At 38.7% G+C, this 13,708-nt stretch overlaps 1 protein-coding gene across 4 annotated transcripts in view; it reads right to left on the minus strand.

The window, feature by feature from the left end:
• arhgef10la (Rho guanine nucleotide exchange factor (GEF) 10-like a) overlaps window positions 1-13,708 on the minus strand; it is a 161,842-nt gene that overhangs the window by 43,142 nt on the left and 104,992 nt on the right. For all 4 annotated transcript variants that reach the window (XM_055183277.2, XM_055183279.2, XM_055183278.2 and 1 more), the window contains one exon: window positions 1,590-1,676. In XM_055183277.2, the coding sequence (XP_055039252.2) occupies window positions 1,590-1,676 (87 nt within the window). The remainder of the gene's footprint in view (window positions 1-1,589; window positions 1,677-13,708) is intronic.

A 13,708-nucleotide genomic window follows, 5' to 3' on the forward strand; every position in this document is an offset into this window, starting at 1 on the left:
ATTTCTACAAGTGTTTTCCAGATTTATGTGAAATATGCATGATGATGTGGGTGTCTGTAGCTGAGACTAAATCTTCTATAAGCTCATCATTATTGGACCCTGTTTGATTACATTTAATGCTCTAGTATGCATCTAAACAAGCTTACATGCATTTAAAAACCTTCACAGCTCAGAAAATATATGTTGCATAATAGCAGATATTAGCACATTTAATGAGATCCACCAGCAACTGTTGAACTGAAATTAATGATGTTATTAAAAAATAAATGACCCCTCCAGTTTAAGCCGACTCTACACTGACTTTGGAGTGAGATTTGGATTCAAGATTAGATTTTGACACAAACACATTAAGAATACGCAATATCAAGGATTTTGTTTAGCAAGGAGGCCTAATCCAAACAGATATTATATCCCACTGACTGTCTCGCTGTATCTTTTAAATCCATTCAAGTCCACCCTCAGTGCTCTTTAGAATACCTCCAAAAACAATTAACCCAAAGACACAGGCAAGGGCGTCCTTTTGTGTCTAACCTGGGCTCGAATTGGATTTATCCCCCTGCTTTGGGGGATTATGTGATAAATTGCCCACCACACCAGAGGAGGGAAGAGAATGAGATGAGTGTGTGAAACTTTCAAAGGTGATTTCACAGGGCTTTTTATAAAAACATGTTTCATTTTGCAGAGGAGTGGAATGCATATTACTAACACTGGATAAATTAAATGTTTTCAACAATGCTTAAAGACCTGAATGTCAGAAATGTGGTTTAATGAGGCTAAATGAAACGAAAACATAACAAGTGTGCGCACTTATAATCTTTATTAAAACAAACAATAAAATGTTAAAATGTAAGCACATGCTCATATTTTTAATATGCCATTAAAGGTCACGCTCTTCCTGATCCCATTTTTCAAACTTTAGTGTGTAATGTTGCATAAATAATACCTGCAAAATGATAAAGCTCAAAGTTCACTGCCAGGCGATATACTTTCTTTAACAGAATTCGCCTTTCAAAGCCTACAGCGAACGGCCGGTTTGGACTACAGCCCTCTCCCTCCAGATTGAATGACATCAATAAAAGAGTTTTTGACTAAACTCCGGCCACAGAAATACGTCAGTCGCCAGCTAAGCTCAAATGGCACTGCTAAGCTAACCTGCCGTTCGAATCACAACACACTAAACAAGCTACACAATCAGAACTCGATACGTATTTCTGAAGAAGGGACTTCATAGAACAAGGAAGACATCAGCACGTTTTTATGACAGTGAAAACAGTGCTATAGAGATATAAATTGCGTAAAAAAAATACTGCGTTTTTTACACTTGAAACATGAATGGTACCTTTTAAAAATGAATCTGGCCAACAAGCAAACATCTAGGTGTGCATATCATGTGTTGCATAAACAGTTTAGGATAATCACACAATATAACACGGTTTACCTGACACACTTCAAGGTTGTAAGGTTGTGCTTGCAAGTATAAATAAAAATCGCAGGCTTTTAGATATAATGTGTCACCAACGATCAACGTTTCAATGTGTGCATATAAAAAATTGTACAGGCCTGTCATATGCGTCAGTGTTTTGACTTACCCAAAGGTAGCCTTGAGGAAGTGAAGTGCTTGCAGCTGAGAATCCAAGTAAAGCACACTGGACAGGATTATGAAGAGCAGCCTCAAGCTACAAAGGAAGAAAAAAAATCAAATTTAAACCTTATTTATGTATATATATATATAACAACTTCATATATTAAACAAGTTTTCTATAAATTAATAGTTAAAAACTCCAGAAAACAAGTATATTTGTGTATGCCCCCGTCTCTCCGGACACACACACAATGCGTGAGACTGCAGTCACACAAAGTATACGATATTATCGTAGCATATGTTGTATTATATTTATATAGCATGTTGTTATTGAGCACAGTAACACAACTACAACACGTTTAAATTAAAAATAGCACAAAAAAAACACAAGCATGTTACATTTTGCATGTATGAAACACACAAACTTGATTTTAATGTTATTTCAGTCAAAAGCCTAAAGGGACATTTAATGCTGAAAGCATTCTTTAGAAATGTTGGCCCATATTGATAGGATAGCATCTTGCAGTTGATGGAGATTTGTGGGATGCATATCCAGAGCAAGAAGCTCCCGTTCCACCACATCCCAAAGATGCTCTATTGGGTTGAGATTTGGTGACTGTGGGGGCCATTTCAGTACAGTGAACTCATTGTCATGTTCAAAAAAACAATTAAAATGATTTGAGCTTTGTGACATGGTGCATTATCCTGCTGGAAGTAGCTATTAGAGGATGAGTACATGGTGGTCATAAAGTGATGGACATGGTCAGAAACAATGCTCAGGTAGACCATAGCATTTAAACAATGCCCAATTGGCACTAAGGGGCCTAAAGTGTGCCAAAGAAAACATCCCCCACACCATTACACCACCAGCCTGCACAGTGGTAACAAGGCATGATGGATCCATGTTCTTTTTCTGTTTACGCCAAAATTCTGACTCTACCATCTGAATGTCTCAACAGAAATTGAGACTCATCAGACAAGGCAACATTTTTCCAGTCTTCAACTTCAACAATTTTTGTGAGCTTGTGCAAATTGTAGCCTCTTTTTCCTATTTGTAGTGGAGATGAGTGGTACCCGGTGGGGGTTTCTGCTGTTGTAGCCCATCCGCCTCAAGGTTGTGCATGTTGTGGCTTCACAAATGCTTTGCTGCATACCTGGGTCCTAACAAGTGGTTATTTCAGTCAAAGTTGCTCTTTTATCAGCTTGAATCAGTCGGCCCATTCTCCTTTCACACCATTCTTTGTAAACCCTAGAAATGGTTGTGCGTGAAAAACCCAGTAACTGAGCAGATTGTGAAATATTCAGACCGGCCCGTTTGGCACCAACAACCATGCCACGCTCAAAATTGCTTAAATCACCTTTCTTTCCCATTCTGAAATTCAGTTCAGGAGATTGTCTAATGCACTGAAGCAACTGCCATGTGATTGGTTGATAAGATAATTGCATTAATGAGAAATTGAACAGGTGTTCCTAATAATCCTTTAGGTGAGTATATATACTGTAATATATTGTTTTACATAAATGGTGTAATTACAGAGACAGTGAAAAAGAAAAGGCTGAGAATGATCAATGTGGCTCAGTTCAAGTGGTGGGTGGCATATTTATGAAGACTGTAATGTTGCGTGATATTACAGCATGTTAACACACCACAAACAGCCTCTGTTTTGAAATGTTTATATTTAAGAAGAACGAAGGCTGGCAGAGATGACAGTAGGCACATCTAATTTAATTAGGAAACGTGGGGGAAGTTGCTATCTATTGGAGGTTGCGAGTGCTGAATATCTTTCATGTTGCCCCCAGTGGAAACCGGGCATCAATCACTAGCTATTTCAATCAGCCATTTTCAATTTCCCCCTCTCTTTGAAAGCCTAAATGCAAACAGGTCTAAAAATAATGCTGGCGAAATGATGATATTCAATTCCACATAGGGGTCTGCATCTCCCTTCTACTCTTCTTACCCCTTCCTTCTCCAAATCATTCCCTTCTTTTCATCCTCGGTTATTCAAGCTCATTGGGCACGGCAAGTTCCCTCATCTCCCACATTTATATCACTTATCCTTCATTTTGATATCATTCGTCCATCTGCAGTGACAGAAAATGTCTAATTTGTAATTATATGCCAGTCATGGCAGAAGCACATATGGCAGCCTGCAGGCAGCAGAGTTTGGCTGGTGTAAGGAAAGGACAGACCGTGGCTTTGAGTCACTTGAGAACGCTGCTGCTCAGTGAAAAGCACAGGCAATCTTCACAGGTGGAGATTGCTTTGTCTTTGACCATCCTCTGATGAATAGCAAGTGCATTTGCCTGAATATCAGCTTCAGCCATTGCCTCCGGGGTTTAAGGCACACGGTACATGATTCCTCGGCAACGCATTTGTCTCTGGGTTCTCAAAAGACACCACGCAAGACTCCTGTCTGAATGTAGTGGTAATACACTGTACTAGATGCTAGTTTCTAGAAGTCTGTACTGAAAGCAGTTTTTGATGCACCTACTGTCATACAGTATACATGACCTTACTCAGTTAAAGGAATATTCCATTTTCTTAAAAGAAAAATCCAGATAATTTACTCACCACCATGTCATCCAAAATGTTGATGTCTTTCTTTGTTCAGTCGAGAAGAAATTATGTTTTTTGAGGAAAACATTGCAGGATTTTTCTAATTTTAATGGACTTTAATAGACACCAACAATTAACACTTAACTCAACACATAACAGTTTTTTTCAACGGAGTTTCAAAAGACTATAAACGATCCCAAACGAGGCATAAGGGTCTTATCTAGCAAAACGATTGTCATTTTTGACAATAAAAATAACAAATATACACTTTTAAAGCACAACTTCTCGTCTAGATCCGGTCCGGCGCGACCTAACGTAAATGCGTAGTGACGTAGGGAGGTCACGTGTTACATATATAAAACGCACATTTGCGGACCATTGTAAACAATAAACTGACACAAAGTTTCGCGTTAGTCCTCTGTGACCTCTTGACGTCATGACGTATTGCGTGGGGTCACGCTGGCGCATCATGACCGGATCTAGACGAGAAGTTGTGCTTTAAAAGTGTATATTTGTTATTTTTATTGTCAAAAATGACAATCGTTTTGCTAGATAAGACCCTTATGCCTCGTTTGGGATTGTTTATAATCCCTTGAAACTCCGTTGAAAAAAACTGTTGTGTTGAGTTAAGTGTTAATTGTTGGTGTCTATTAAAGTCCATTAAAGTGAGAAAAATCCTGCAATGTTTTCCTCAAAAAACATAATTCTTCTCGACTGAACAAAAAAAGACATCAACATTTTGGATGACATGGTGGTGAGTCAATTATCTGGATTTTTCTTTTAAGAAAATGGAATATTCCTTTAATATTAAAGATATCAAGGTTGCAAAAAACAACAGCAAAACAATGGCACTGATGTATATTAAGATATGTCAGTGCCAGGTGTTTTTAAATTAAGGCAGCTCAAACATGCATTGTAGTCTGGGACTAGGATAAGCCCTGTCGCGAAAACCGTCACTAAATCACAAAATTCTGACTATATAGTTGGCTTTTCACAGTTATAAGGTCACACATGTGTGTTTAATGACGGAAAAAATCAATGATGCTTAAAAAACAAAAATCAAACTAATCGCCCATATAATCAGCAACTTATCACTACCTCTAAAGCGCTAGATAATTTGAAAGGCCATTCAATTAGCATCATGATGCCTTGATCCTCTAATTCTCTTGCTCAAATACAGGTGCAATACCGGAGATCCCACGAGAGACGCACCAGCAGGTATTTCAGGACAGATCTAAAGGAAGATGAGTGTTTGGGTGCTCATCCGGGGAAAGAGCACCGGGCGAGCTAATTAAACAGAGATTTGTTGATGAAGGAAGAGGGCGCCACACAGCTGCTGGCCACAGTGACCCAGTGCTCTACATGGTATCCATCCCACCTTTCTGGGTGACGGGCCATATGCCAGGCTCCAGGTGGTGAGTGTATTTTTTCATATGCCTTCGAGCTCATATGAAAAAACCCATATCAGCTATTCTTGTTCTACAGTGTCTGAACAGTCTGATGGGTCCCTGTTTAACCCTCAAACGGCCCTTGGGGTCTATATGACCCCAAACGGCATTATATTGGTTACACACTGTAAAACCTAACAGTTAACTTAACTCAAACCATTTAAGTAAATCGGTTGTTTTAAAACACAAAATTTAAGTACTGTGAACTTGAGTCATGTGCAATTATGCACTTATGTTTAAGTAGTGTGAACTTAAATATAAGTGCATAACTGCATATTACTCAATTTGTTTAAGTTCACAGCACTCAAATGTATGTGTTTTAAAACTAATGCAATTGGTTTACTTAAATGGTTTGAGTTGAGTTAACTTTTAGGTTTTACAGTGCAAAAAAAGGTTCCCTTCATCTCAGAGATATAAAACTTTGTGACTTTTCCTAAATAATCTATCTTTACATACACAAAAAAACTGGGCTTGATTCGGTTGTTCTAATGGTATGTAATCTGTCCCTTGGGGTCAACATGACCCCAATTAAGAGTGAATGGGAAGAGCATAAAAATTATAAATTTTTCCATTTGTCAAAAAATAAATATCAATAAATCCAGCATAAATTAGAAAATTTTGACACAGAAATGAAGGCTTGGTACTTCTGCACAAATGCAATGCAAAAAACACATGCTCACACAAACACGTGCGCACAGACACACACACACTTACACTCAGTCAAATTTCTATGGCATTTTGTAAAAACAGACATTTCAAAATCCATCAAAAACTATAAAAAAAAATTACTATTTGAAATAATATTTATTTTTAATCTCCTTTCTAATGTTTATATAAACATAAATTCACAAAATTTATCACTAAAGTAGTGATTTGAGCAGTTGTCCATATCCAGTAAAATTAATGGGTCTTTATGGGCATCTGCTGGTGGAAATGATTTAATTCCTAAACAGTAATTATTGTATGTTTTTTTCTAAAAACCGATGGCTGAATTCAACACCTAACACCTATCAATATCTAAAAACAATTTAAATCAAATTTAGATCATAATTTATGTGAATTTTCATAAACATTTGATCTTTTTCAGGCCAGCCAATGGTGTAGTTGAGGAATTTAGTGGTAAACAGGTACAACAGTACTTCTCATCTATACATTAAAGCTGTGTTTTGAGAGATTTGAAGTCAACAAAAAAAAGATATATTATTTGTATTATTGAAAATGTATATTTTTCTTACAATTATGCTTTCAACTTTGGGGTAATATAGACCCCAAGGGCCAGAAGTGTAAACAGAAAACGAGGAGCGATTGAGGGTTAAGATTATTTTCATATACACACTATTCCCCAAAAATAGCAAATACTTTTAGCTTTTTTGGTTGGTCAGTGTAATAAATCATTATTTTGCTAACCAACTGCAAGTCTAATAACCCACATGCAGGGAAATAAAACAAACCATCCAATCAACTAATTAATGATAAGTTGAGGGAGTTTGGGAACTGAACTGCCACAAATTAGCAATGTCAGAATCCTTAGAGCAATAATAGCAAAGTGAAGCATTTGTGTGTTGTGCTCACATTCTGTGACAGCAATGAAATCTTTCTTCTACCTTGCCGTATTTAATGCATATCAGATGTGATGAGCGTGACACAAAGGGACTCGTACACTCCCTCCCAGAATTAACAATTAATCGTGCGAGTCTCTGCTTGTCTTCTCTACTTATGACTCATAAAGAGACCATCTTCCAGTACTCGCGCAAATCATTTACCCTCAATAGCATTAACTAATATTTCCTTTAATAAATTGTTCACATGTCATGAAATGTATAAATATGCTGTTCTTGTTGCATTTACAGCGGCTATAACCAGCAGATGTCCTCAACACACTGCGTTTTGCATATCTCTAAACAGTGAATCTAGTTTGTGTATTCTATTATACAACAGTTCTCTGGTTCTCGAATCTGATTGGCTAAGAGCTCTTCCCAGCTATGCGATATTCTACTGATAACGCCACAGTAACCGCTTCACCGTTAGTATCATTTCGCCGCCATCTACTGGTCATTTTAGAATTGAAAAGTAGAGCTTCTTTATACACGTGACACACACACTCAAACGCGGTGTTGTTAAACACTTTCTGTGTTGTGTCTCAGTTTCCTTGCTCGTAAATCAGGCTGTGAATCCCAATCGGAAGTGATTATCCATAAACCCGTCGAAGATCAGCTCTCTTGGATGTAAACTTTTGGGGATGTAACGAATAAAAAACACTTGGAATAAAGCAATGACAACATTCAATTTCTCTGGACTGATCTGTTTACGCGTTTCTCCTCCCCGTTTATTTTCGCGTGACATGACTATTAAAACACGTTGTGAGATATCATCACTGATATTTATAAGCAGAAACATCTCTCTGACTAAAAAAAAATGGTTACAAAATAAAACACTTATTATTCTGTTTTATGTAGTACTGACAAGAACAAAGTCCAGGATTAAAGCGAGTGCTCGTACCGCGTTAAGATGAAATGGACATCAATAGTATATAAATATAGTTTTATTTACTTTTACCTCCCACCAAAACCATAACAACACAAAATACACTGAATATGAATAAGAAAACAAGTATTAGTTTCATGACACCAAATACTGCTGGTTTGATCTCATTTTTGACCATCAAACACAGATAGGCCTACATAAGAGCCAGGGAATCCCTGTCATAGATGTAGCCCAGATTAGGCTGGGGTCAGCAGGGAGTGAACACTGACGTTGGTGCGTACGGGTCTCGTCCAAATATTTCCAAGCAAATGTTCAAATAGGCGCTATCTTTACTAATCGACTGCGGATTTGAATATTATACATATATATTCTCAACTGAACTAATCTTAAAACTACACTTTGTGACCAAGTAATATTAAGAAACGGCTATTCCGTCTACTTAGTTATTATGAGATTCAAAACAGCCGGAAGTGTTACCTGTCATCCTGGCCTTAAAATCCGTGGTGGAAAAAAGTAACAACAAAGAGGCTTATTAAATAACTCCGTTGTTGTTTTCGTGTGCCGTCGAACTGTTGTATAAAAGTAAAATCGCTCTCGGAGTCATGTGATAAAGCTCTATATCATCACAGCCGTGATTAGGCCAAAGGCACGACTCCGTAGGCCGAGATAATATAGATGATATAGAGCTATATCACACTCCTACTCAAGCGATATTTGCCTAAATATCTTACCTTTTGGTGTAATAGTCAATGTAGTAGAATAAAAACTTTATGAAGTCAATTTCACTGCAACTGTAATAGAGGGTATGCATTGACGTCACTTTTCCACGTGACCATGCTGGAACTCGCCCTGTTGAGTGGGAAACGTTTAACAAAATGGCTGGTTTTCATAGCAACTGCTGCGAAAATGCCAGTAAAACTGACTATTATCAGCTTAAATTTAATTTAATTGGACTTGATAGCAGAGGTGGACAATACTTAGTTACATTAGTTAAATTTTCCAAGCATCTGTGCTTTATTAGCGTGTTTGTATTGGGAAAAAAATTACTTCACTACATTCTAAAGCATAAAATCATACAGTGTATTATTTAAAGGGACAGTATGTAAGAAATTTATATCAATTAATCATAAAATGGCCCTGATATAACACTAGACATTAAGAAATCTTTTTTGTGGGTCAGGCTACACAGAGCTATGCATAACCTACAGCGTTTATTCTACACAGGACTATATATTACACTTTAGTTTAGTTTCAACAGTGTTAGAGCTGAGTACTTTTTAATATACATATTTTTGTATGTTATATTTAGTTTTCTCTTGTAGTGAAAAAATATAAATGAAATAAATTTCAAATAAAAAATGACTGTTTTTAAACAGTTACAAGTCAAACAGAATTGACTAATGATACCCATTACACCAAGATAGTACAACAGCACAACTCCTCCACTCCATTTACCCACATCAGAAACACATGGCTAAGCTAGGCCTCTGCGACACACTTTTCATTAAAAAGCTCTGGTTGGGGTTTAATCCAAAAGCCTGGTTAACATAAAGCATATCAGACAGAAAAAACTGTAGTCTGAGTCACTGCAAAGCCACACTCCACTCCGATAAAAGACTCCTGACAACAGCGTCACATGTCCCACATGCTAACAAACGCTAATGGAGATCTTCTGCTGGTTATTTACTGATAATTGCCTGGCTTCACAAGTCTACCTACCACTGCTTTATTCCAGCCCCAGGATAAAGTGAGACCTCATATGCTGAACTGTACAAGCAAGCTGCACTTATTTGTATGAGACAGGCTAGTATTGGTTCAGGGCTCAGGCTATAACATTTTGCTCTCATCTAATCCCCACGGTGTGGATGAGAGTGAGGGAACCGGGAGAACCGCTGCATAATGCAAGGCTGACATGAGTGTGCTTAGCATTCCGCTACATCACAGGATTAGGTAGAGGAAAATGGAAGTGGATTAGCCTATAGGAATTCAATACACGTGGTGGAAAAAAGCAGTGAAGGGGTGGTAGGACTGCGCACTGGAGAGGTTATGGCAGTTTAGCCTCAACATGACTAAATTAGTATAAATAGCCCGAGTCCCTACTATTAAAACAGTGGAACTATGTGAAAGGAAATCGCACCATTATGTTTGTTAGGGGTTTTCCGTTTGCCCTTGGTAACGCAGATTGATGACTGGATCAAAGCTGCAATAAGCTGAAAGTGTCAGGAACGCACGAGTTGGATGAAAACCAATCATTTAAATTTCACAGCCAGAGATAGGCAAAGATCAAAGCGTCAACCACCTGCTAAGCTATCCGTTATGCATTGTGCATAAAATATTTAGAGTAACGTCGGCAGAAGTATACATTTCAGTTGAACCTCTCCGTTTTAGTGTTGAGCTTATGCGCTGGATAACAGCCTGTGTTAGATCACATGGCTATTACGTATCACATGCAAAGTTCACTCTTTTAGTGAAGCAGCTATGGTTCACTGATGAGAGAACACGTCAATGGACGTCTGGATAGCATGACAGGACATTTGGCATATCGGTGTTCCAAAGCCCCATCTGACATCACTAAGCAGCAGCATTCATAGTCATGCGGAGACTGATATTTCTCTCCTTATGTCCCGCTCAGTCACTCCACGCACTTGAAGCGATGCATCGTGATGAGAATCCAACACGTCTCTTCATCCCCTCTGGCGCAACTACTCCGACACAGCGCAACAATTCCAGTATGGTTGAGATGAAAGCAATGAACTGTCCTACAAATAATGGCTTTGAAAGGAGAACTAGAAGCCAAGAGTAATCTGGAGAATATAACGCTACTGAATCTCTTTGTTGCTCTCCCATGTGAGAATGCGGTGAGCCACCGCAATCGCTGCCAACCATCAGGATCTCATCGGAGGACGAGACTGGAGAGTGAACGCGCAGATGGGTTTGATGGGAGGGAATCTTTAATCCCCTTGATCAGATGTCAAGAAGTGTAGAACAAAAGGTCTCCAGATCCCTACCGTGCCGATCAGCGGGGCATCGCAAACACTGTCACCAAGCTGGCATGTTGGCTCAAGATGTGCATTTCAGTATGTAAGCTTTGCTTTTTAAAAAATATGTTAATAATTACAAGAAACAGCTACGAATTAGGTACTGACAAGTGTGAGGTAATGTTATATTTCCACAACTCCTCAATTTTAGCACGTTTCACCTTATCAGCCATAGGGGACAGGTGAGGTACAGAACATAAAACGCTAATGGTGCATGAATGCAAATGAACCGCATTTAGCGAGGAAACACGACGATCCATGTTGCTTCGGTTCCCAGCAGAGTACAACTTTACCCGGCAGCAGGCACACACTTTAGTTCAACAGGGATTTTAAAGGAGCAACGATTAAGACGGCTCCGTGCGGGGCGATTGGCTGAATAAGACTGACAACATAATTAGCCAAGAATAAAACCAACAAGGGCAATTCACAGGAACACGATTACCAGACCAAGTCTTACAATGAGACCATTTGGTGGTCTCTCTACGTAACCTCTAACTCCCTTAATGCGCCTATGCTCCACTTCCAAAGTATATGGCAGGACAAGTTGACGTTTAAATTAGCGCATTGTGTGCGCTAAGCTTCCCTCCTTGCTGTTATATTAGTCTCTCTCCAGAAAACCATAGGGAGATTGGAAGGGGGTGGAGGATAAGACAGTGACTGCTTGGTTTAAAGGCTCCTTTGGAGCACTGATGATTTCCAATAATTAGCACGTAACTGTCAAAGCTACAGATCGGCCCCTTTTGCGGATGACCTTGCATACAGGCTGTGCTGCAGTGGAACCTCCAGCGTTGGAAGTACCACACTGCCCTCTATTGATGAGAAAGATTGACAATATGAATGCCGGGGTCAGATCTCACCCTACAGAGCACATAATATCTATCTTAGGTTATTTAACTGATAATTTACTTACTTCCATGTAGTTATACTCTCTAGAAATCATTTCAAGTATTCACAAAGTAAAAAGTGCTTTTCCACACAGCTTTTCTTTATCTTCTAATAAGACATACGTTCTCTATTCACACCATTTCTGGTGGCCCTCTCATATCACGGTTCACCCGAGATATCATTACAATCTAATATGGCTCTCATAACTGGAGGGGGGATCAAATGGTCAAGCACAAAGCCAGTACGGCATCTGGGCTTATTACCGGAAAAAGGCCTCTCGCAGAACAAGATCTCCGCACGGATGCTGCAATAGCCTTGCCGCCGCGGGCTATTCACGTGGCTTAATGTGGTAAATCCTCGTCGCAACCCTGAGGCGAAACCATAACAGATACATCTTCGTGCTAGCGGGCTGTTTGCTGCCAACTATGGTGTGCTGAAAAAACCCTAGGCTGCACATGAGTCTCTGAGCCACGGGAAATATTGATACGTTAAGAGGAAATTTATGGTTGGCCGGTCAAGGAGCTTGTGGGTATTTTAAGAACAGCTTCATGATTTCCGGCTCTCTTGTGGCGGTAGGGGAAACACTAAATTTGTATCCCCATCTCTTCTGGAAAATCCAGATTAAGCTGTTAACCAGCTAATAACTAGTTTTAAACCAGCTACCATGCTCAAGCACAGCTATGACCTTAAAATGGATTTTCCAGCTTGGACTGATGCCGAAAAACTCCTTGTTTAAGCTCGCCCGTTGTTATTACCGACACACACTTGTTACTCTTGACGGCTGCAATGCTCAACCAATGTGATCTCTTGAGAATATGTGTGTGTTTTATGTCAAGTGTGGTTGTACCGTCAAATCTTGCATTCATTATGAAATACATCACAGATTTGCGACATTGCTGTCTTTCAGTCTATGTACATTTGAAGTTTAAAATGCACGCCTTTACAGAGAGAAGCTCGATAAACGTTATCCTGGATTAATAACCATGAAAATAAAATGGAAAAACTGTCATTTGTTTTGTAATATTGTGGTATTTTTTTTTTACAAATGAGCTTCATTGTTTTTTATCAAATCTTTAATAATCTTTAATCAAAAACGCAAATCTTCCAGGAGAAGGTCGCTGCGATTAGCAATTAGCAACACGACTCAACTTTAAACGATCCAATCAGATCTCGATGGACAAATTCAAATCCAGCACATAACAGTAGTTGGTTTTACTCAGATATAGACGGTTTCAGCAGTAACAACATAAACAAGCGGCTGTCATGGTCCGCACGTAACTTCCGGTAAACTCCGCTATAATAAATAACAAAAAAATACTTTAAACGTAGTTTATTTATATAACAAGCAAAAAAACAACACATAGATTATACATAGGACACCAAAACGTGTTATTTTCGATGAGGCATTTGTTCAAGAGATCAGTTTAGCAACTAGTCAGACCATTAAAAAAACGAAACCAGAATAAGTTCAGATCCAGACGTGTATCACGTGCATCCAATGAAACCGTCTATACGTCACCACGGGGAAAATTAGGCAATCGATACATCCGTTCATGGCGACTTTAATACTTCTCTGTACTTCATACTCCAGAGAGGACCGCGTCTGCAGCACATCGTTGTCTTAACTGCTTTCGGTACTGCTTTTGAAAATTTGAAATACATAAATTATTGTGATTAGATTTGTCTGTCTGTTATGCTTTTAATTTCTAAAAGT

The sequence above is a fragment of the Misgurnus anguillicaudatus genome, chromosome 14 (assembly GCF_027580225.2).
Source record: "Misgurnus anguillicaudatus chromosome 14, ASM2758022v2, whole genome shotgun sequence".
Taxonomy (NCBI): Eukaryota; Metazoa; Chordata; class Actinopteri; order Cypriniformes; family Cobitidae; genus Misgurnus; species Misgurnus anguillicaudatus.